Source organism: Acinonyx jubatus, chromosome B4 (assembly GCF_027475565.1).
Source record: "Acinonyx jubatus isolate Ajub_Pintada_27869175 chromosome B4, VMU_Ajub_asm_v1.0, whole genome shotgun sequence".
Classification (NCBI taxonomy): domain Eukaryota; kingdom Metazoa; phylum Chordata; class Mammalia; order Carnivora; family Felidae; genus Acinonyx; species Acinonyx jubatus.
The window spans coordinates 88,563,053-88,588,984 of record NC_069387.1 but is presented as its reverse complement, the minus strand read 5'-3'; the positions used below and the strand labels follow the sequence as shown (position 1 = coordinate 88,588,984).

The 25,932-nt window shown below is 41.1% G+C and overlaps 1 protein-coding gene across 1 annotated transcript in view; it reads left to right on the top strand.

The window, feature by feature from the left end:
• Positions 1-3,214: 3,214 nt before the first annotated feature.
• WIF1 (WNT inhibitory factor 1) overlaps positions 3,215-25,932 on the top strand; it is a 68,122-nt gene continuing 45,404 nt past the window's right edge. Inside the window, exons 1-2 of the mRNA XM_015079529.3 lie at positions 3,215-3,973; positions 4,469-4,608. Of these exons, the coding sequence (XP_014935015.3) occupies positions 3,265-3,973; positions 4,469-4,608 (849 nt within the window). The 5' untranslated portion in view covers positions 3,215-3,264. The remainder of the gene's footprint in view (positions 3,974-4,468; positions 4,609-25,932) is intronic.

The window sequence follows — 25,932 nt, the reverse complement described above, 5'->3', positions numbered from 1 at the left end:
GTGTATCATAACTATAAGAAGCAGAGCCCTGTTTGAATGGCAGCCAGTACTTACCCCAGTACTCACACACATCCCCTCATAAGGGGGGAGTATTGCCAGATCTCTGAATTTGCCTTGCAGAAGCCATGAGAAGCCTGGAAAAGTCTTCATGGTTCATTCTTCACTCTGTCTCCAATTAGACCAAGATTTGGAGAGTAGGAGCTGTGTTTTTACCTGCCTCTCTATCCATACATCAGACACTTCACCAATGCTTTTTTTTTTCTTGTCAAATTTCCAGTTAAATTCCAGTTAGCTAATAAAGAGTGTAATATTGCTTTCAGGAGTAGAATTCAGTGATTTCATCACCATAACAAGTGCCCTCCTTAATCCCCATCACTCATTTAGGCAAACCCTCACCCACTTTCCTTCACCAATGTTTTTTGAATGAATGAACTAAAAATTTTTTCAAATCCCAGATATACTTCCTCTTTGAATTCCCAGTCCTTCTGTCAACAACCACCATATTTTGCCTTCTATTAGGGTTACTTGGGTGCTTGTCGTATTCATTTTAATAACTCCAATATTCGTCAAGAGCTGAGGTCGTGTTTCATTTTTCATGTAGTTTCATGACTTTTTTTTTTTTTTGCTGTCTTTGTTTTTCTTGTAGTTTTCAGCACAGTGTCTTGCACAAAATTGCTATTTTATCAATCTCTGTGGAATAAGTAAGTTAATAAATAAATACATCTGCCTACAAATGTAGCTGATGAGAATGAATTGCACAAGGAAAGGAAAAATAATAATCTGAAAAATAAATGGTAGAATTTTCTTAAAGATTTTTAAGTCATCTCTACAGACAACATGGGGCTCGAACTTACAACCATGAGATCAAGAATCACATGCTCAGCCCAGTGAGCCAGCCAAGTGCCCCAATAAATGGTAGAATTCTCAAACTAAGCGAAGCTGACTTGTAATATCATCTAGCACATTATTTTGAAATTTTTATAATATGCAAATAAATATCATTACTTTTTTTTTAGTACAGAAATTTGAAACGTGACTGTATTCTAAATGAAAAAGCCACTTTGCTCCTTAACAATAGAAAGGAGAGGGGCGCCTGGGTGGCTCAGTCGGTTGAGCGTCCGGCTTAGGCTCAAGTCATGATCTCACGGTTCGTGGGTTCGAGCCCTGCATCGGCCTTTGTGCTGACTGCTCAGAGCCTGGAGCCTGCTTCGGATTCTGTGTCACCCTCTCTCTCTACTCCTCCCCTGCTCATGCTCTGTCTCTCTCTCTCTCCTTCAAAAATAAATTAAAAAAGAAACATTGGGAAAAAAAACAACAGAAAGGAGAATCAAGCCTGATTTACGTCTTAGGCAGCCCCTCCCCCCAAAAGATACACTCTTGGAAATAGCTGACTGGTGTATACCATATGTTCGTTCCTTCCTTCCCTTTAAAATCCCAGGAGTTCAAATCCAAGATTTTTTAAAAATAGCATGTTTTTATAACTCTAATAAAATCTAATTTTTTTTTTAAGTGTCCACTGCTAAGGAGAAGTGAATAGAGAGCAACCATTCTGGAAGGAAAAATAATTTCTTACAGCAAAATAAATTTTACCATCATCATCAACACCTAAGTCAACCACTGCGGAAAGGCCTCACTCAGAGGAAGTTGAATGAGGAGGGAATTTAGCCCCTCTTTTTCTCTACCAAAAAGGACATTTTAGGAGTATTTCCTACTTAGTGTTTGATTATAACAACCTGTAGAGGGCGTCCTTGCACCAAGAGCCATAGAGGTCTGAGCACTGCAAAGGAAAAAGTTTCAGTTCAGACCACACTTTATGGAGTCAAAGAAAATGTCTATCGTGTGCTGAAATTATCTTTAATTGGGAAACAATTGGCATTAAAATGTTAAAGGGCTTCAAAGGCTGCCTGATGTATGTGCATACATTATATATAGATGCATATGCACTGAAATGAAAACTAATAAAATGTTTGAAAAGAGGTAAATAGTCTTATTCTAAAGGAAGAATGGCTGTGAGCCTTGGGATGTATACACTTAATTATAATTTACTTATCAGTACGAGATATAGTGGCTAAAAGAATGGGCTTTTAAATCAGAGTGCCTGGGGTTTGAACCCTGACTCTGTCCCTTACCATCTGGGTAACCAAAGGCAGCTTCCGGGACTTTTTGGAACAGTGCTTCCCTATCAGTAAAATGGGGCTATTAATAGTGCCTTTTTAAAAGAGTTGTGAGGATTAAGTAAGCACTTTAAAGTCCTTATAAGTTAAGGCACTGCAAGTTCAAAACAGTCATAATTAGACATCTTGTCTAATTACTTTTAAAGATCAACAGTTGTAAAGCTGAAAATATTTCATATTTGGAAATGCATATTCTGTTCTTTTTAGTAACTTATCGTGACCTAACATTTTTTTAACTGAATGCGTGCACATGTTCGGCTTCTGTTCTGTCCGTTCTGTTTGTTTTCCCCTCTTGAGGTGTCCACCACTCTACAAAGGACTGAGTGAAACACCACACCCAGCCCTAGACACTCATCCTTGGGCATTTGTCGCTGCATCTGGGTGCTTAAGAACAAGGAGATGTAAACAACCCTTTTCTGAGTCTGAAATCTTTCTAAGCCTCTTCTTTTTTTTTTTTTTTTTTTTTTTTTTAATCGTTTGCTTCCATTTTCTTTGCGCAGCCGAGGGATTAGGCAGGGAGCAGGTTAAATCCCTTCTGAGGAGGTCGGGTATGTATGTTAGGCTGTAGCCCACCGCCAGCCAACCAGTCTTCCCATAGGCAAGGCCAGAGCTTGGTCTTCCTCCCAAGCGCCTGTGATTTCAGTACCACCGCGCGTGCCTCCAAGTTTGGGGAAACCCCAGCAAACATTAAGATTTTCATGGTTTTGTGAAGTCCTATCCTCACGGGGTCAGGTGCACGTGTCATCCAGCGTCCAGGGAACTCTTCCCGGGTGAGCAAGGAGAAGAGTCTCCCCAACTGTGAAAGCGCCCTCCTTGATGTGAATCAAGTGCGGAATGAAAGCCCTGCGCCAGGAGCCAAGCCGAGCGCCTGCAGTCAAGGACACCACTGGACGGTGGATCGGGTTTTACACTGTACCAGCATATTGTAGAGTATCAGCGTAGAGCGGCTCAGAGAGGAACGATAGTGGCGGAAAGGAAGAAGTGGAGGAGTATGTGCTTTCCTTTAGCACTGGCATAGGGATGGGGGGTCGTCGTTGTCATCGTCGTCGTCGTCATCATTACCATCCTCAGAGCTTAATCAAGCCACGCGATGTCCGTTCTTCCCCTTTGCTTCCTGCCAGGCCAGCCAGGCGAGAGGCAGAGGCGAGTGACGTCCCGGGGGGCCGGTCTGAGCGCCCCTCTCCTCAACCGCCTACACCACGCGTTCCCTTTGCGCGCGCTCGCACCCGCGCCCCGCGGCAGGGACGCGGCTTTTCCGAGGGTCCCGCGCCGCCCAGCGCCCCCCAGTGGCGAGCGGCTGGACCTCGCCACTCCTCGCTCGCACCTCACTCGCGCCCTCCCTTCCCGCTCTTCCTCTCGGCCTGTATTTAACCCTCGGGCTCTTGGCCTCGCCGGGCGTGCTGGCATCTCCCGCTTTGCCAGTCTCGCGTCTCCGCCGTCGCGTCTCCCTCCTGCGCCCCCTGCGCCTCCCAGCAGGCGCCGGCTCTCCCCTCCCTCCTCCTCCGGCTCTCGCGGACTCACTCGCACGGGAAGGAGGCGGCTGCACGCCTGGCCGTCTAAGCGGGCACAGCTCCGGCTGAGGGAGGACTTCACGGACGCAGGTTGGGTGGGTGCAGCGGCGAGAGCCACGGCGAGGGAGATCTGGGGTAGCATGGCCGGGAGAAGCGCCTTCCCCGCCGCCGCGCTCCGGCTCTGGAGCATCCTCCCGTGCCTGCTGGTACTGCGGGCGGAGGTCGGGCAGCCGCGGGAGGAAAGCCTGTACCTGTGGATCGATGCTCACCAGGCAAGAGTGCTCATAGGTAAGGCCCCCGCGCCCACTCCGTTCCCCTGCCTGTGCCTTTACTCTCTCCAGCGCTTCTGTTCAAGGAGAGATGCATGCATTTAAGGATCTTTTAAAAACTTTAATTTGCAAGGAAGGTTGTTCCCCTCCACCTTTTAATAAGCTATTTTTCCACCTGAAGGCGTATGCCCTTCTCTCAAGAAACCTAAGCAGATCTAGTGTTCTGATCGCGCAGTTGTTAGTTTCCACAACCGTTAAGTTTTGCGGGGGACCCAGCGTTTGTTAACACCCGGTTACTCCGTGTCCACTCCCTTTCTTGAAAGCTTGTGTCTCTTAGCACCGTTCTTACCCCGTGCAGAGGAAAATTAGTTGGTGCCAAAACAGGTGCGTGGTGTGTAGGCATGACCCATACCAATTCTTTAATGCTCTTTTTGCATGCAGTTTCTGGTTTGGATTCTTTTAAGTCCACCTAGTCTGATCGTTTTGTTTTTGTTTTTGTTTTTTTTTAAACCAGGATTTGAAGAAGATATCTTGATTGTTTCAGAGGGGAAAATGGCCCCTTTTACACATGATTTCAGAAAAGCACAACAGAGAATGCCAGCCATTCCTGTCAATATCCATTCCATGAATTTTACCTGGCAAGCTGCAGGGCAGGTAAGTTCTGATACCAGAAGGGGTGGAGAAAATTACCCTTTAAAACTTCCACTGCCCTATGGCAGGTAGAAATAATACGGTGTCGCGTGTAGGCTGGTACCTTTTTACCACTTTTAAGAGTGATTTCTCATGTGATTTCCAACGCCAATAAAGAGCTAACTCGTGTTTATTGAAACATGTCCCATAAATTAAAGATTCCCAGAAGATAAGGGGAAGCATTGTGCCTAAGCTTGCTATTTTGATATGACTGTGTCTTCAGGCTGCTAGAGACCAATACCAACGTCACTTCTTCCTGTGATCAGTGGCATTTAAACTTAACATATTATCTAGAAGACTCTTTTCCCCATAGTATATACTAATCATGGTTGACATTATTTATACTTTATAGCAAATTTTAAACTCTAAGTATTTTTGACATTGTGCGTTTGAAAAAAAATTGCTGAATGTTACTCACTGGAACAATGCAAATGCGATACATTTCTGGTTCAACTTCGTAGCCTCAAAAAGTGTCATATAAGAATGTTTGTAAGATATTGCAGGCTATTGATTTTTTTAAGTAGCATTTTAAATACGTTCATATGGAAAAAGAAGACTGCAATATATTTTTATGAAGAAGCAGACATTCTCTTAGCACATTACCATCTCTTAGCACATTACCATCCTTTGTATGTTACCTTTTGTACAGTTCCAATATTACACAAATGAGCTCTAATTTTGGAAAGAAAGGGAGAATAAATGTTATAGGGATTTAATTCCTTTTGTGCAGTTGGAGAATTTACTGTAGAGGACAAAGAGTAAGTAATAAATTCTTTTATTCATCAGTCGGTAAAATATGTCCACTATGAGAGTCATTGTAATTATAATTAAAATCACATTCTCAGGTCCTTTTTTAACTCCAAATTACTTAAGTGGCCATTTTTGTGACGAATGTGATCCAGAAGACACTTAATTAAAAGTAATTGTTTTGAATTGAGAAACCACTTTGTGTCTCTCTAATTATCAGTTATATTTGGGGTGTGATCATTTTAATTGTCATTTTTCCCTCGGGTCTGTTCTCTCATTTTTCCCCCTAAAATAAACCAAATCTAGACCCATCGACACTTCCATCATTGTAAAAAAAAAAAATAGATGTTTTGGATCCATCAGGGTTCATAACAGGAAGGTCATCTATTCTCACACCCCCATTTAGCAGATAAGTTCACTGAGGTGCCTATTGTTCCAAAAGAGACTATCCCTTTTCTTCCTATAGAATTCCCTCTTCACAGATACTTTATAGACAGTAAATTATGGAATATTGTGAAATCAGTAATAATTTAATGAATGACCTTTTATTATCTCTTTTTTCTTTTCACCTGAATGTATCTGTGTTTGACCATTTGTCAGATGAGATCAACATTAATTCAGTGTTTGTTTGTTTTTTCATGTTTACTTAACTTTGAGAGAGAGAGAGAGAGAGAGTGAGGAAGGGAGGGGCAGAGATGGAGGGGAAAAGAGTATTCAAATTAGGCTCTGCGCTGAGAGCAGAGAGCCTGATGGGGGCCCCAAACTCTCAAACTGAGATCAGATCCTGACCTGAGCTGAAGTTGGACGTTTAACTGACTGAGCCACCTAAGCGCCCCTTAATTCAGTAGTTTTAAAAAGGACACTTTTTTAACCTGTACTTTCATGAATTTGTAAGCACCATTGGAAGGTCGCTTAACTTACACCCCTTCCTAGCTGAAAGCATTTGATAACTGTAAGAGAAGCAGAAGGTATCAACGGTTCTTATTTATTTATTTTTCATATGCGTTTGTCTTCTGAAGAATGGAATTTGAAGCAAAGGCTTAAATGCCATGCTATCTCCCCTGTTGGTTTATGGCTAGTGCAGGTTTGCAAAACTGGCATGTTATTGAGTACAAAATGAATCACAGATCAATCTCCAGAATATCTCTTGTAAAGGATTAGAGAAGACATCAGAACTGGCATGGAAATAAGGCTTCTAGCATCTTTTTTTCTCCTGTTTAGTTGTTAATAGCCATTGTGGCTTATCTCATTACACCGGACAATGTTAGCCCCTCAGTTACCTTGCTCTTTATGCTTTCTGCTCTCGGCAGGTACTCTGGAGTCTGTCTTATTTAGCGGGAGGCTAGGTGAGAAGCGTGTGATCTACGCAATGCCAAACAGCGGGACATTTAAAAATATTACTTAAATGTTACTTATTTTACTCAACAACGTTATGTGACTCCAGCAGCATCATTTTTGAAATGCATGGACATTTTGAAGATGAGAAAAATAATCACTTCAATAGCAATTAAGTCTTTTGAAAGGCATCTCTGGCTAAAGCCAAACCACATCAAAACATCGACATGGAAAATGAAAAGCTCACTCCATTATCTAGTTATTTCATCCAAATAATATCAAGCATTTAGGGATTTCGATCATTTGAAATAACTTTTATGTTCTACTTCAAACAGATGCAAATAAAAAAATTACAGTGAGATTCGTTTCCCCACATCAAGTTGCTCAGGTTTTTAAGAGTGTTTTAAGTATGTGGAGAATTGGGCACGCTTGTATGTGGCTGATGCCCCTTGAGCCTTTTTGTAGAGCAATTTGATTCTGAGAGCAAAAAGCGTGATACGGATCCTTTGACTGGAAATTTTCCTTCCAGAGATTCATCCAAAGGAAATGATGTCCTAAGGATATTAATAAAAATTTAGGTGCAAGACTGTTCCTCATTACACTACTTATAAAAGTCAACATGTTGGGGCGCCTGGGTGGCGCAGTCGGTTAAGCGTCCGACTTCAGCTCAGGTCACGATCTTGCGGTCCGTGAGTTGGAGCCCCGCGTCAGGCTCTGGACTGATGGCTCAGAGCCTGGAGCCTGCTTCCGATTCTGTGTCTCCTTCTCTCTCTGCCCCTCCCCCCTTCATGCTCTGTCTCTCTCTGTCTCAAAAATAAATAAACGTTAAAAAAAAAATTTTTTTTTAAATAAAAAAAAAATAAAAGTCAACATGGGTAGAATGTAGAGGCCCAGTGATAGTGGCAGGAGAATGCAAAGAAACATTAATAAGAATATTCTAGAGATCTAACCAATGCCACAGAAGAAAGATATTCATGACAGATTAAGTCAGCAGTGTATAACAGTATATTCTGATTCTATTATAAAATATGTAGGCAGACATAGGAACAAACATCTGATAAACCTCTGATTCTCCTGGATATTAACATTAGTCACATTCACGTATTTTACATTTTTGTTTTTCCACAATGAGTGTGTATTGATTTGTAATTTCAAAAAACTATTTTACATTAGATACGTACAAAAAGTTATACTTTAGAGTTTATGCGTGTATGACTTTCTACATTAGTTTACTTATATTTATTACCCAGTATCATTTTTTAAATGTTTTTTTAAACTTATTTTTGAGAAGGAGAGAGAGCACAAGCGAGGGAGGGGCATAGAGAGGGGGAGGCAGAGGATTCAAAGCAGGCTTTGCACTGACAGCAGAGAGCCCGATGTGGGGCTCAAATTCATGAACCATGAGATCATGAACTGAGCCAAAGTCAGACGCTTAACCAACTGAGCCACCCAGGCGCCCCGATACAGTATCATTTTTACACCACACATCACTCAACAAAATGATAAAACAGGTGGTTTTTGTGGCTGACTATAGCTATGGAGCCCAAAGAATTCACTAATGCTTCTCTGATTCTCACCAGTTTCTTTCAAGATCCCTAAAAATCTGCCTACGAAGGCTTTCCTATCTGAAATCAGATGGCCTGACCTCTTTCTCTCACTGAAATCCTCATTTTCCATTGAAAACCCTGTCTCTACTTTATCTCCCATTTAAAATACTCATTTACTCACATGCCCTTCTCAAGGCCTTTAGATCAGAGAAGAATTTCTATTAAAGAGGTTTAGGCTTAAAGGATTTTTAGTAATCAAGGGAAAACACTCTTTATTGCTGTATATAACTTTTAATAGTTGATATTTTTCAATGAGGCATTCCTTATTCTAATTTTTCTCCATATTTGGGACAGGTAGGGACCATGAGTGACCATTTTGGTTTTCTAAACGATGCACTAATTAAACATTTTATTTGGAAAATAACTCTTTCTGAAACTAATGGCTTTCAAATAAAACCTTAATGAGGAGTTTTGTTGGACAAATCTGAATTCCAGTATTAGGACACCACTGCTGATTTCCATATGAACCAAGTTGGCTCAAGGCCAAAATTTTTTGTTTATATAGATCTTATAAACAGATCTTTATTTATAAAGATCATATAGACTTGAACTTAACAACTGTAATATATTCTATCACCTGCACATAGATGCTAAGGTACTACGAGTCTAGTACGCAGTTAATAGGCCATCTCTTTTTATGTTGGCTTTTTTTTTTTTTTTTTTTTTGCAGTGGTGATGGATTTGTGCTGAGCCATATCTGTACTAGTTTTCCAACCTCCTTGTGACCAAATGCCTGGATTTCTGAGATGGTTGGCAAGGGTTGGGGTGAAATTGGTGTGTATGGAATAGAAATTCTCTGGGTGAAGATAACCAGCCAGTATTAACTTCCAACCCACCACGTGGATTACCAAGCAAGCCCTAACCATCTGTACCAACAGGTCCAGATCTTAAAGTAAGCTTGTTATTATGTGTAGCGGTCACAATCCTTGTGACCACCAGAAGTCAGTGACAGAGCTTCATTTCCGTCAGTTTCAAGATGTTTGAAACCAAAACTTAAAAGCATCGTGGTGGATACAGGAAAGAAAGGGGAGAATTTTGTCTGCTGTGCTGGGGAGTGGGTGGTCACATGTATGCTGTGAACGCATTGACTATTGGGTTAAACTGCTGAAATGTGCTCCTTTGTTTCATGTATCACCTTACAAAACAGAAAACACTACATATGCCGAAAATGTAGTGTATCGAGTACAATGGTTTCCCATTATGTAAAGAACATAAATGTGTTCATAATCCTTCCTCGTTTCCCTATCAATTAAAAAAACACCCTGAATTAACTCCGACTGCCCTAAATAATAACAATAATAATACAAAATCAAGTATGAAGAAAGCTAAGAACTTTGCCTGGGTGGTGGTGTCTTTGAATGACTCCACTCAGTAGCACCCAAATTCAGCTTTAAAATGAGGAAGGTACTGTTGAAAAAAAAAAAGAAAAAGAAAAGAAAACTCAAAAAGAGATCATTTGCCTGGAAACTGACTCAGATTTTTGCTAATTTTTTTTTTAAGTGGAATCATTCCACTGATGTGTTTCTGTAATATGAACCAGATAATCCAATTATGTCATGAAAATGTCCCTAAAGCTCCGGATAACTTGTTTTTGCATTACAGCGTTTGATAATGATGTCGCACTGGTCCCATTAAACTGGCTGCAGTTTGCAGTCTCAAATTTCCCATTGGACTGCTCGAGGAAAGGAGACCTGTCTCAAAATGGGTTTTTTCCTTCTTTTCTCCCCTTGACAAAAATGAAAGAAAAGCAATAGAGAGTGAGTTTTAATTCAAGCACTACCTCTCCCTCATCAGAGGAACTACCAAGTACCCTTACCCACTTCCTTCCAATTCCATAAGTTATGGTAACACTTATTATTATTATTATTTGAGTCCCTTCATGTGTACTGTCCACATTTTTTCCTAATGGAGGTATGATTGTTTTGGTAGCTGCAACCCAAGTGGCTGCATACTTTCATACTCCTGGGGTTTGCCATCATACCTTTTCAGTGGTTTTATGTCATCAAATGGAGGAAATGCCTCGTGTTTTGACCCCTGGTCCCTGGTTTCAAAGTGGGAATGTGAATATGTTTACATACTGTGGGCATGAGTTTTTTTAAGAAGGTACTCCTATCAAAAACCCAGCTTTAAACTTTCCATGTTTGGATTCTGCTAGGCTGTGGCATTTTGCATTGTGGTGGTGCGGACATGCCACCAGGGATCAAAGAGTAATTCTGCAGAGAGCCCATTTCATTTAGCAAAGCAGGCATGTGCCAGCCATCTGTTGTATCTGCTGATAGAAAACAGCAGTAAGTTACTCAAACTTTTGCCAGAAAAAAAAAAAAAAAAAAGCTTTATTGCTTAGAGGAGATGAGTTACAAGGTACCTTGTAAGCCCCATCTGGTTCTACAGCGATTTACATGGCACAAATGTAAACTCTGCTACGTCTTGCTTACATGGTGGTATAAAGGCATGTAAACAAACCCTTCGCTGCTATCCTCTGCGTTTATTCCCGACTTTAAAATGCTTGCACAAATAAAAATCTTTTAAATTGTTGTGGTGAAGCGGAAAGGAATGGTACTCAATCAAGCATTTTGTGTTGGATTAAACTCATTTAACTTAAATGTCCCTGACGTGTCGTGAGAGGAAAAGTTTGGGGATTAAGAGTTTGGTGACAGTGTTCTTCATCCTGTAGCTGGATCTCTGGAGGAGGCATTGTCAGGTTAGGATTCTTTTGCCGCAAAAAGTTGGCCAACTTGCCCTATTTGCCAACCTGGGAGTAACTTGGTTACACTGCTGTGAACCTTTAGGGGATGGGGAGGTGTTCTCCCCTGCAGCATTTCTCTGCCTCAAGCACTCAGTCGATCACCAAACACAGACAACAAACATAGAGCACACAGAGAGGAATAAACATGGTCCCTGCCCTCAGGGAGCTTATAGCCTGGGAAACATTCAGCAAACTCATCCGAATAAGGTTAGAAAGTCTATGATTGGTGGAGAGCACCGAGAAGGCCACTCTTTTCCCTGCCTGGAGGAAGAGAGGCGGGAGCTCTTCCCTGAGCTCACTGAGCAGGTGTGTCTGAATTAATTCCTGAAGGATGCGGAAAGCATCCATCAGACCTGCATGGTAGGAAAATACCTTCCAAGCGGAGAGCTCAGGGGCGTTAAGTGCACGGAGGTCTTAAAGGGGAAGGCAAGTGGTAGGTGATCATGAGTGGCCTCGTACACATCTGAGAGGTCATGGGGATGATGCCCCAGTGAAGGGGATGTCAAGGTCAAATAATGGAGATGGTTCTGGGGGAGAAGAGAAGGTAGAAACAATTCAGGGATATTTCTCTCTTCTCTCTACTATGAAAAGAATGGACTCAGCATTTTGCAGGTTTGTCCCAGGGATATATTAAGTACATGTTTGATTTATGTCTTGGGTGGACAGTGGCTTTTGTAAAATCATCATTTAGCTCTTGTTTCTTACTAAACCTTTGGAAAACTTTGTGATGGTTAGTCTCTGCTCCAGGTTAGTTTTGTTTGTTTTTCCTTGTTTTTTTGTTTTGTTTTGTTTTGTTTTGTTTTGTTTGCAGTAGGGCATAGAGCTATTAAAAAACCGCGCTTTGTTGGGCGCCTGGGTGGCTTGGTCGGTTAAGCGTCCGACTTCGGCTCAGGTCATGACCTCACGGTTTGTGGGTTTGAGCCCCACGTCAGGCTCTGTGCTGACAGCTCAGAGCCTGGAGCCTGTTTCAGATTCTGTGTCTCCCTCTCTCTCTGCTCCTCCCCTGTTCATGCTCTGTCTCTCTCTGTCTCAAAAATAAATAAACATTAAAAAAAAAAACACGCTTTGTGAGTGTGTAGAATGTTTTAAAAAATCAATTTAGTTTTCTAATGGAACTTAGAACTTTGAACTTAATGTAAAAGGAAGCTTAAATAAGGAAAAGAGTGTGTTAATTTGTGAAAGAATTGATTGAGCATCTATGCCCAACTCCCATACCTTTTTAAGTATCAAGAGAAGTACAATAAAGGTAAAGAAATTACACTTGGCAGGTAAATGCATCATTTAAACAATGATGAGAAGTGGACATTGGACATTGGACATTGAGTTATTTAAAATAAGCCTGCTTCTTCAAGTATTAGATGTTCTTTTAAAACTTACTGGCTAAGAGGCACCTGGGTGGCTCAGTCAGTGAAGCATCTGTCTCTTGATTTTGGCTCAGGTCACGATCTCATGGTCCTGAGACTGAGCCCATACTGAGTGTGGAGCCTGCTTAAGATTCTCTCTGCCCTCCCCTGTTCACGCGCACATGCGCTCTCTCTCTCTCTCTCTCCTCTCTCTCTCTCTCTCTCTCGCTCTGTTTCTCCAAAACAACAAACAAACAAACAAATGAACAAACTTATCAGTTAAAATTCTAAAATCCTAGGACAATTTCTGTTCTCTGTTTCCCTCAGATAGACTTATGGATTTTGTCTTCTTTTTGACTTTTCTAGATGAATGTGATTAAAGAATCTTGAAAATTGTCAGGCATAATTTGAAACCCATTCACCTGACCACAGTGTCACAGAGCAGCTATGTATTGTGTGGGCCTGAAACGGGGACAGATGCAGGATTGACTTCTTAGCTGGCAATATGAGAAAGGAGATGAACACAGTTCTTGCTTAGCTGCTCTTGGCCAGAACCCAGATCGTGCCCCAGGGAGGCAACACGTGACTAAGAACCAATTTTCTGCCCTTGAGAAAAATTAGAAGCTAACTGGAGAGGTGGATATATACAAATCGATCATCCAAATAATTGCTGGGAAGCGGTATTGTATCAGGACTAGGGCATTCTCAGGTTATAATGAGAGCATGGAGAAGGAACTCCAGAGCTGAGCTGAGCCTGACAGTTGAGCTAGCCAAGCAAAAATGTGGAAGAGGGGATGGTTTTTAGGAAAGGAAACAGCACTAGGCGACATATAGAGACCAGAACGACATTATCTGGGAACCAGTATGTTGGTGTGGCTGGAGTGTATGTGCAAGTAGGAAGTAGAGAGTTGGTCCTAGAGGACTTTGTCCAGCAAGTTAATGCATCTTGTGTTTACTCTACAGAGGATGTTGAGTTATTCCATGAAATACAGCAGAGGACTGTAGGATCAGAGTTACATATTTAGATATTGTGTTAGTGGGATGGAAGATAGCTTTGAAGGGAATAGACTGCAAGGAGAGAAATCAGGAATAATTAATCTATATAAGATCAGAGATGAAAAGAAGGGAAAAATGGATTGGGGAAACATTTCGGAGATAAAAATACAAAAGTCTTGGTGCTAGGAATAAAGAGCATCTCATTTCCTCCACTGTCTGCTTCATTAACTTGGCAGTAGCCCTGTTAGCCTTCCTGCCCCCTAGCTCATCCTTCCTGTCCCAGGGCCTTTGCACATGACGTTTCCACTGCTTAGAATTTACTCCCACTAGATTTCTATGTGGTTTGCTCCCTCATTTCCCCCATGTCCAATCAAATGTCACCTCCTCTAACAGGCTTTCCCTGACCCCCCTCTGTAAAACATCAACCACCACCCTCATCACTCTTGAGTCTACTTCTCTGCTATATATATTTTTATGGCCCTAAGAATAATGATTATACTTGATTATATTTTATTTTAATTGTTCAACCCTCCCATTCAATGTAAGCTCATGAGAACAAGGACTTTGTCCTGTTCACCATGTAACAACTCCAGGTCCTGAAACAGCTCTTGACACACAATAAGCAGTCAATAAACTATCTGTTGAATGAATTAATACATGATGTAGATCCCATTATTATTCTGAATTGATAGAAAAGGCAGCTAAGACAGAGAGGAGCAAAAGAAACATGGGTAGCAAGTGGCCGAGCTGGAATTCAAACCTAGGCAGTTGGGATCCAGAGCCCTTGCTCTGATAAGTGCTAAATAGAGGTATGAACACAGAATGGGAACACAGAGGAGGTAACAAGAAACTCTGGCTGAGGAAGGAGGGCCAAGTTTCGCCAGAGAAGACAGAATAATTGAACTGGGAATTGAATCTGTTTAATGAGCTGAGACAGGAGTCAGGTGTAGGGAGAAGGACTGTCACAGGTAGAGGCAAAGGATCTGGGAGAGTGCGTTCTGGAAAGAGGTAATGGTGCCTCGGACAGGGGCCGGATGTATGCAAGGGAAAATATTGGGATCCAGAGCTGGGGGGCAGGGTGTATGTGTGTTTAGATGAGGCTGGACATTTGGGAAAGGCCAGAGGCAGAAACAGTAGAACCCATGGAAAGGTCACTTAACTCAATTCTTTTATCTGTAAGAAAAGCAGTTTAGATTAACTCTAAAATGCTTGCCAGGGGCACCTGGGTGGCTCAGTCAGTTAAGCGTCTGACTTCGGCTCAGGTCATGATCTCACGGTTCGTGGGTTCGAGCCCCACATCGGGCTCTGTGCTGACAGCTCAGAGCCTGGAGCCTGCTTTGGATCCTGTGTCTCCCTCTCTCTCTGTCCCTCCCCCACTTGCACTCTGTCTCTCTTGCAAAACTAAATAAACACTAAAAAAATAAAATAAAAAAATAAAATGCCTTCCAAATTCTAAACTATTATGATTCTATCTCTTAAGAAAACATCGTCAATCATTTTAACATTAACGGTAATATCTGTATTCAAATTGCAATATCTTTATTTTTAAAAATCAAGACAGAAAGATTCTTCCTCCAAAATTGTCCTATTTGTTGTGAAATTTAAAGAGGTTCATCTCAGTATACTCCTTTATTTATCGTATGTTGATGATGATACCCAATACTTGCATAGCATATACTTGCTGGGAGCTTTGCAGATACTCTCTCATCAGATCCTCCTCACAGAAAGCCAGAGGTAGGCACTAGTATTGTCCCCAGTGTATAAATGAGGAAACTGGGGTGTGAGGAAGTCAAATTACTTACCTGAGACTACGCGGCTAAGAATACCTATGTACATGTTTATACACTTGAGAAAAGTTATTATGGATGTCTTCGCATCCAAAAAATACCAATTCAAAGAACAATTTATCAATGCTTACTATGTCCTAGGTTCTGAGAATACAAATTTTAATTGATCCAACTGCCTTCTAGGAATTCACCAGCTGGGGGTGAAGACCGTGGCGTCAACAAGGCAATAATAATTGTGGTGAGCTCTCAGGGCCAACATGTGTGGTTGGATGGGCTTTTTCATCGCATAAGGGGAACTGACCAAAGCAGCGAGTTCAACCTGACCAAGCTGAAATCCAGCTCTTCGACATTTCACCTGTCAAATCTGACAGCATGCCACAGAGCTGCCTCTGTCCAGAGGGGCACTTCTACCTAATTTGCACACAGCCTTCATATGGGCCAGGTGGCCCCCGTTACATGCCCTAAGAGAATTCCTATGGGAGCATAAAGCCAGAGGGTTTTGCCACTGGTCAGGTAAATTTACAATTACTTGTATGCTGAAGAAGATATCACAGGAAAGATAACGTCTAAACTGGGTCACGAAAAACGTTCAGTAGGCAGAGCATGACCAAGGCGGGTGGGGCTGGGATGGATGTTCTGGGTATGTTGAATGATGCATAGGAAGGTACGCAGGATTGAGAATCACTGGTGTGGTTGGAGTTTGAGACCATGATGACTTCTGTATGGCAGAGTTGACTTGTATTACAGAAAATAGGGAGCATGATAACAGAGACGGTAACATCGTGCCTGTGTGCAAGATAACTTTGGTGGCAGAGGGAGGGTAGATAATGGGGTGCCAGATGGAGAGCGGATACTGGGGTGCCTGGCTGAGGACAAGGAAACAATTAGGACGTTTTAAAAGACATTACAAGGTGACACGAGTATGAAGTAAGGCAGGGGGTAGGGAGAGAGAGGAAGAAGCAGATCCCAGAGATATCTCTCAGGATAATTGACATGTAGGTGCTATGGTAACAGGGGACTGGAGGATGACTCTAAGCTGGCTGGACAGAGGGTCGGATGGTTGTGTCTTAACTGAGAAATTAATTGCAGGAGTAAGCGCAGAACGGTTTGAGGTACAAACCGTTTGGAACTTCCCGAACACGAATTTTCTGCTGAACATTCAGACGGCAGAGTCTGGTATGAATTTGAAAACTGGAGTCTAGGGCAAAGATATGAGATGTAGAATCGAAAGACTGATTTTGGAGATTGAGAGTTTTTCTTCTCTACCTAGCTCTCTTCCTTCCTGGTTTTGACCTCAACTCAACAGATATTTGGGGTCCTACAAAATGCCAAAGCTTGTGCCGAATGCTAAAAACACAAATATAAATTGTATATGAAGCTTGCCCTCAGTCTAGTATGACAACAGATATGAACAAAACAACAACAATGCAATAGTAAATGTATTGTAATTGCAAAATGAACAAAGTGCTGTGAAAATGCTGAGGAGGGAGCATAACTCTTTTGGGAGAGGGGTGAATTAATCTACACAGAGTTCCTGGTGCTCTTCAGGGCATAGCCTGAAGCCTGTGAAACTAACATATGCACACTTGGAACAACTCTGCTTAACTTCATGGCTTTTATGTACTTGAGACAGTATGGCCTAATATATTCTGCTTTCTACTTGCTATTGTTGTTGTTGTTGTTGTTTTGGAAAAGAATACAACAAATGTCACTATACCACTAGGTGACAGAGAAAATCATCTCTCCAGAATCAAGCGTCTAGAAATACTCTTGGGGAAAACAGTCTGTGGGAGCTGGAGATATGCCTGAATAAACCTATACTATAGAGCTTGTTAGGATGCCTGGTTTACAAGGGCTATTTCAGTATTAGTCATGGATGCACCACTGGGTGGGCGGGGGGGGGGGGGGAGGGAGAGAAGCGGTGGGATTCACATCTGAAGTCAAGTCCACATAGATTTATCTCCTATTTAAGGCAATACCCTGATGGAACCCTAATAAACTTGTAAAATCACTCTGATGTTTGCCTTTTGAGTACTTCTAGTGAAGCCGTTTGACTCCTGTCATTTGTTAATTCGATCAATATTCCTGTTTCCAGTTGGAACTTGGTAACACGTTGAAATTGTATTTATATCGCTGTCACTTACAGCAGTAGCCAGCAGGTGACAATGTAAAAGTTACTTCTTTGTGGAATTTTCCATCTCAGCATTTTTTAAGTCTGTGGGGGTGCTCTCTAACAGAGCCCAATTTGTGGGGTACTGTGATCTTACATAACTCATTTCAATGGGCCATTAATATATTCAGTAAGTTAGAAAATAAACTATCTCAAATTCCGTGTCACTGAAAACATCAAGACTCATCATAAATTTGAAAACTCATCCTAAATAAGTACAAATGTGAATGATTTCATTGTACCCTGATTTTCTGTTTCTTCCTTTTAAACAATTGCTCAATCTCAAGCAGGAGTCAAGTTTTAAGTTATCTCTCCATATTCATCCAGTGTTTTGTTTTGTTTTTGTTTTGCCTTCTCTGGCTGTAACTTTAGGTGTCAACAGAATAGCAGAGTTGGAAGATATCCCAGAGTTCATTCACCCTATCAAGCCTAACCATTATCTGAAGCATCCATGAGTTGTGGTTTCTTAATTTCTAGTTGAACGTGTGCAGTGGCAGGGAACTTATTAAGGCAGATGTTACTGAATTATTTTAATTGTGTTAATCATAGAAAGGTTTCTTCACAATGGGCTACAACCTGCCTTCCCACTGTAACTTGAATCTCCCAAGACTCTACCAGTCTATGGACTTACACTGGGCATTTATACCCTGAAGTTTGTTGCCTTATCCTCTCCACTGCTAATGGAGGGTCTCTGGTTCATTTACTCCTACTTCTTTCCTGGCAAAGACCAGCTAGTTCTGTGAATTCTTAGAAGGACTCGACACATGCCATCCTGGAGGGAGATGTCCTGACCTCTGCTGCTACATTATGGTCCTGGTGAGACCTGCTTGTCAGGTCTAGATGCAGCCTCATTAATTTCCTGCAGCCCATGTCCCCAAACATCCCCAATTTCTCCAGCTCCTTCACATAAGCAGTTTTGCATCTTTTCAACCTTGATTCCTAAATACTTAGCAAAAGTATAAAATTATCACAGATGGAATATACTGGTATTTTACTCTTTATAGTCCCATGAGAACATAATTCATTGCTAGAATTGGAGATTACTTCTAGAATTGTGAAATCATTTTTGGTTTACAAAACTTGTATGATAAACTAAAGACGGAGAAGAAAAGGGAGGGGAAGAAAAATGGAAAATAGCTAACACTTACTAAGGTATTCTGTGTGCCAGTCACTGTGCTAATAATCACTTCTCATTACTATCTAGTTTAATTCAACAACCCTGTGAGATTAGCGTTACTAATATTCCCATTCTACAAAAATGGCGACCGGGTCACGAAAAGTTATGCAAATTGCCTAAGTTCACATATCTAGTAGGTAGTGGAGCCAGGATTTAAACTCAGGTAATCTGACTCCAGAATCCACGATGAAATGGCGTCTTGAACTCTTTTAAAACAGAGATTTTCCTGAATCTACGTCTTTATCCTTTAGACATTTTATTGCATGCACACCATGGGCTGTGAAGCATGAGTTAGACACCACCCTGACCAATAAGAGCTGACACTGTTACAGGTGCTAAAATAGCATGGCTTTCAAATATTTGGTAAATATTTGATCGACTCACTTGAAATTGTCATCTTTAGTAGGTCAGAATGGTTGAATTTCATGTGATTTCACTTAAGAAGAAGAACTGACACTTACTGAATATTTACCTCGTGCCAGAAGCTCTTCTAAGTAATTTATAGGTATTATCTCATGTAATTCTTGGACCAATTCTGTGAAGTGAAGATACTATTTTTATCTCCATGAAACGTATGAGAAGCCGGAGGCGCAGAGAAATTAAGTAACTTGCCCAAGATCATACCTTAGTCATCTGCAGGGCCAGGGCCTGAACCCTGGCAGTCAGATGCCAAAGTAGGTATAAATATGTCTATATTATGTCACCTCTGTGTTATCTAACAGTAGGCCAATCTGCCCATCCAAATCAATTTTTAAAGAAGCAGCTTTATTTAGAGAGTCGTGCCTTATGAGGCCACTATCAAATCAACTAAGTCAAGATCTAGTTCAGAAGCTAAATGGAACAAATACAAAATCCATTCAGACTGGCTGAATGTCTTTGGTTCCCAAAGTTTGATCAGTAAATGTATCTGATATCCTGGATATCTGCAGGCTTGAATTTGGAGAGTTATCGTTGCATGTCCTGTGTTGTCTGGGGTTTGAGGCAACATTTACTCATAAGCTGAATTAGTACAGCTCTCTTGAATTAAGGTAAGAGATTTCTATCATTCTGCTAATAGCAGTGACACCTTTCTATATCACACTTAATAGTTTAAAACATGCTTTCGTTTATATTGTTTCATTGAGTTCACTCAGTCCTCCTAATGACTGAAAAACCATGCATTGCTAAAACTGTAGATAATTAAATATGAGGAATAACTGTGATAATTTGCAGTGGATGGCCTTTGGCCAAACGTAAAATAATTCAAACCTGATCTCTAATAGCTGTACATACTTCTATAATGCACAAAAGTTTTGCATCTGTGATTTTATAGAAAGGCTTTTGCCTTTCGATAAAAATAAATAAGGGCCCATTCAATAAATTCTATTTAAATTATAAGGAAACATTTTCAGTGGAAAATAAAAGTAGATTACCATTCCATTGCCATGGTGAGGATAGAAATAATCACCCTTCATCTGGGTGTTTCATACTTGGTATTTCAGATATCTGTTGCCATCAATTCCTTGAGAAACTCTGCATAGCCAAGACTTTTCTAGAATGGTATTTACATGATTGTAGAAAGCTGTCCCCTTAATATAAAACACTTGAAGTTAAGAGAGATGACTGAATCTGCCCTTTTGAGGGGGACATGGGGCCAGTACTAGGCTGAGTGGGACAAGTGAGGCACTCGGGGTGATTGTGTGAACCTAGGAGTAAGTGCCTCCATACATTTACAGTCTGGGTGCCCCGATCACCTCCCCCTGGTCCAGGCGCTGACCATACTGGAGAATACGACGTGTGGTCGTTAATTTTACGTGTCAACTTGACTGGGCCACACGGTGCCCAGACATGTGGTCCAACATTATTCTGGACACATCTTTGACGGTCTTCTGGATGACATTACCATTGAACTGGGAGACTGGGACATATGACCCTCCCCAGTGTGGATGGGCCTCATTCAATCATGTGAAGGCCTGAATAGAACAAAAAGGCTGACCCTCCCACGAGGAAGAGAGAACTCCTCCTGCCTGACTGCCTTCAGACTGAAACACTGGCTCTTCTTGGGTCTTGAGCCTCCCTGCTTTCAGACTGGAACTGATACCACTGGCTTCCCTCAGTCTTTAGCTGGCCAACTGCAGATGTCAGACTCCCCAGCCTCCATAATCACATGAACCAATTCCTTATTAACTATTTATCTATCTGTCATCTATCCTACTGATTCCTTCTAGAGAGCTCTAACACACTGTTTTCTGTCTTAGCTGCCCAACAAGAGGAGAAGTTAACTATCAAAGAGAAGCAAACAGCAGCATGGGCCAAATCTTGATCAACTTAAATGCTTGGGGCCTTGGTTTCTTCAAGTGCTAAAAGGAAATCATTAATTTACTTTTTACCCTGGCAGCAAAATGCAGTTGCATAATGTGTACAAAGTACTTGACACATAGTCGACACTAAAAAAGTAGGGTCTTTTCTTCCCTTTATATTAATGAGCTGTTAGTGCTAAATGGAAGCCGTGAGGCCAAAGAAAGGTAGTCTGCCAGATCCCAGGCTAGGGAGTGTGCTGGCGGGGTGCCCAAACTCCACCATAAGTGATGGCGTCCCAGTCTCTGAACTCACCGTGTCCCACTGAGCTGGCCTCGGGAGATCTGGCTTCTGGCTCGGCTCCCACACCATCTATCTGGGGCTTCAGACAAGTATTTCATTTTCTTTCCCATCTGTAAAATAAGGGGTTCCTTTCAGTTCTAAAATGTCTGTGATTTGTTACTAGCCATTATCACTTCCGCATTGTTCTTGGTTCTGCGTTTGAATTCAAATCACAGAGAGAAAAACAACTTGGACAATACCATTAATTGTAGCAAAAAGGAAAAAAATGTGAGCAGAACTAACTTTCAAAATACTGTTTGCTGAATCACACCAATAAAATCCAGCAAAATCTATTTTAGGCGACGTTTACCTGGTTTTCCAATAGTAGCTTGGTTTCAGTTCATTCAGTTTGACTAATAAACTCACGTTAGGAGTTCAACTCTGAGGCAGGTAGGCCAGACAGCTATGTGACTCATAGTAACCTTTAAGACCTTTTGACAAATGATTATTACTAGTAATATTTACTCTGTAAGACCTTCTTCAAATAATAGTTCCTTTCTAGACATTCGTAACACTTATTCCTTGCTGGGCTCTTTACAAAGGACTGAGGAATCAAGTCTGAGACTTTGTCTCTCTGTTACAAATTGAGGTTTTTACACTTCGAGCTGTCCCTGTAGTAATTATAACTTGCAGCACTCATTCCTCAGTTACATAAACTAGACTTCATTAGGGTTTTCAGTACTTAATTTCCTGGGTATAACCCTGGGTATAACCATGAATCGTTACAGAGTTTTATTTTAAGTTCATTACTTTTTTCCATCATAAATGAGTACACCCTCTAAAAGTCTTTGGAAAATACAGAAAAAGAGAAGGAAGAATGGGAGAAGGGAAGTCATGTATAGTTAACTCACGTAAGAAAACGCTAAAATATTGGTGTTTTTCCACCTAGCGTTTTTCCGTTCAAGCAACAACTTGTCCCCTTTTTTTGTTGTTGTCTGCTTGGGAACAGTGGGGAAGTTTCCCATGTTATTACATATTCTGTAAACATGGTTTTTTAACAACCACACTATATTCTGTGGATTATTTAAACGTTCTCCTATTTGTGTTGTCTCTAGATAATTTTTCACTATTACAAATAACACTGTGAACAGCAACCCAAGGCATAAAAGTTTTTCCATAGGAGGATTACTTCCTTAGGGCTGAGTTCCACAAGTGGAATTTCTGAGTCAAAGCACTTGATAGTTGTGCAGGCTCTTGGCACATATGTTAATGCTGAATGGCTTGTAATGGGGACTCCATACTTTCAACAGAATTATGCAAGGATATCCTTTTTAGTATTCTCTCTTTAGTATTTTTAGTATTTAATATTAGAGGCTTAATTCTAAACCTCGAAATGAGGCTTTCTAAATGGTCCTGGTGGCTGTTGATTTGTGCCTGCATTTTTAAGTTCTGACGAGTTTATCTCAGTAGGAGTTTCATACTGTAGGGGGCAGTGGGGGATCAGTAAGTGGCTGTCCTTTTCCAGAGAGGGATGTTAAGGTCGGCCAAGGGAAAGAGCTCTGCATAGGGATGATTAATTGCGAACACAGAACTCTTCAGATATATATTAATTATAAATTACGGATACAAATACAAAACCAGTGGGTGAATTGCAAAGAATAAAATAGGTCATTCCTTTTTAAACAGCAAAGAAACACATTTTCTATTAATTTGAAGTGAGTATGAATAAATATATGAGTTTTTCTGCACGTTTCAGGTACATAGATATGTGTACCCAGAAATATTTTGAAATAATAGTGATTGGAACACTTATTTCTGCATATATACCCTTTAAATAAGTTTTTTTATATATTAAGTAATTTATTATTATGCTCCCAACACTCAGTGGTATAATTTTCTCAGTTTTAAAAGGCACAAAGTTCGAGAAGGATTAGCAAGTAGATCAACTTCCAAGCCTAAAGAGTTATTGTCATCAGCGGCTAGAGCATAGCACTTTCTAAGAGGAAGAATGGCATATTTACTACATTTATCAAAATAAGGGAGCTCTGAGCAAATAAATACGCTTTTATACGTGTTCCATAAAAGGGAAGACAAATTAATTTGCTGGTCAGAGCTCCCGGAGCTGGATATTCAAGCAGGAAGAGAAAGAGTTGGTTTAAAGGACCCTTTGGAGAAAAGTACTCAGGCAGCTGGATTCACTTGAACCAGAAGTCTTGATATCAGAGGAAATATTCTGCATTTTAGCCTTTGAAGTGTCTGTTAACTTGTCCTGAATTTGCTGTCTATGGAATAAAATGGTTCAGGCAAGAAAAAAAAAAAAGCCTGGTAGGTAGACACAAATTACTGTTTATAAACTGCTGGCTTCTCTGCTGCAGAGAATCTCCTGTAGCCACTTCAAGGACAGGAGCCCTCACCTGCTTCTTTGAGCAAAATCTCCTGCAGCGAACAGGTGGCAAACAGAAGGGAAATGGACAGGTCTGACGGAGGGATTCTCAGCCACCCTGTTGGCTCACCCTAAGCAATCTCATCAATTGGTTATCAACATGTATCTCTGTAGTTTAGAAAATATCAGAAATTGGTAAAGGCAACAGTGCACATCCAGGATATCTGTGCAGCAAATTTCCAGGTTTGCACGTTTCTGAGATTGCTCATGAGGTCTTAGATCGTAAGAGCACAGAACTAATACACTGACACTTTAAGAACTAGCTCTTTATCGAGCCCAGTTCTCTACCCGGTTTTCTATGCAGAAAGAATTCTGTTCTTCCCAAATGCTCAGGAGGGTGTTGATGTTAAAGGCTGGAAGGATTTGTCAAGGGCTGCCTCCACTCAGAATCACAAACTCTTAGAAGGGAAGGGAATCTTAAAGGTTCTTTCCACCACCTGCATTTTCAGATTAGAAAACCACGGACCAGGGGTGATGCCAGACATTGTGAGAATCACAGAGTTAGCAACAAAGCTGGCAAAAGAACGTATCTTCTGACAGAGCTTCCCACTTTGTTTCCGTCTGAAACTTAAGGCTATGAGAGGGTTAATAACACCATATCACAATTCAACAGTCCCATAAAATGTGGAAGGAAAGAATTGCCTATAATTTTCTCCCAGAATGAAGAATAAGGAAGTTTGTTGATCTGTTTTTAGGTTACACAGTCTAGCAAACACACAAACACATGTGCGCACGAGCACGTGCGCATGCACACACACACACACACACACACACACACACACACACACTGATGTGAAATTTTGAGGCAAAGCCAATGCGTTGGTCACTGCTCTGAATAACAGGATGAGGCAATAGCTGGACAGGGCACTGGTCGGTTCTGGCCATCATACATTTCACCCAGCACCAGTGGCCAAGACGTGGTAGGTATTTAGCAATGGTAGTGCCCCAAATCTCAGGCTGCTATCAGTATTGGGGTTTTTTTCTCTTTCATTTTAACATCCGTGTAATGGAGACAGTGGTAGGGAAGTATTATGGAAAGCACACTGAGCCAGTCTTGGTGGATGGGCCTTGGAAATATAATTTAACCTCCCTGGCCCTCAGTTTCCCCAAATGATCTCCTAGACTTTTTCCAGCTCTAAAGTGTCATGTCTCGCCATCAGAGGGGCTTTGTGAAGACTGACCTGTTTACAAAGCTCTCTGAGATCCCTTATTGTGGAAATTCCAACAGTATCAAAAGAAATACCGATACAAAATTTTCAATGACATTTGAAAAGTGTTTAATAGTCAGATGATATATATCTTTAAAAATAGTGTTGTTTTTAGGTGATTTTGAAAAGTTGGCCGGACCCTGTGCTAGCCTGTTTCTAAAAGCCTGGGTTCATAGGTTGGCTTTGTCTTCTATCCACTGCCTATGGAGGAAGAACAACATGACGTTAGCACAAAGGGTGGTGACCCTTTTGCTCTGATGTCCTCCTTTCAGTTCATTTTAGAACACTGGCTCTTTCTTTGAGGTGAATTCTTTCCCCTAGAATCCACCAATCCTAGAATTACAACCTCTCTCCCTTTCCTTCCTTCTTCCGTTTGATAAACACGATGTTTCTCCATGGTACTAGAACTGCTATTACTTCAATTTCCCCTAATAATATCACCCCAAGAAATATGGTACAACCAAAGAAAAGCACTGAAGATGGAAATATATAGGAGAAAATGTCAAGGTGATTCTAAAAACAGGCTGATGGAAAGAGTACTGCAGAAATATTTACTCTCTGGGAGGAAGATAATGTAGAAATAAGTACTAAGGAAAGATTTGATTTTCTGGAACAAAGAAATTTTGGAAGGATCAGGAAGAGTAGTATAGAGTAGCATAAACAAAGGATAAAACTTGGGAGTGGAAAAATTAGAAAAAGAAGTAGACAATGTACAGCCCAGGAGCAGGAGGACCGGAGAGTGAATGCTGACAGGGAAGCCGCTTGTGAATGCAAAAGTCTTTTAAGGTCAATAGTCGATCAGCAGAGCAGAAAGGGGTCTCAGCCTCTCTCAGCATATAGGCCAGATCTTTAACTACCTTCTGTAGGAACTCTGCCATCATCTTTGGCTATCCAGAGTTTCATCATTTTGATGGCCCACATTTTGTCTCCATCCAGAATCTTCCTTGCTACAATGAAATCTAGTTGCTTTTTGTTATACTTTTCAGGACTTGAGAACAACAGCCAAAAATTCATTTGCATCAAAGTAGGACTCCCTTTCCAGAATGATATGTAAACAACAAACAAGAAGAACTAGAGACAACAATGAACTTGAAAAAGTAGTCAGTCTGAATACTTAATTTTCAAAAACACTCCTTCATAAGACTTCCTAAATGGTTTCAGTAGATTTTT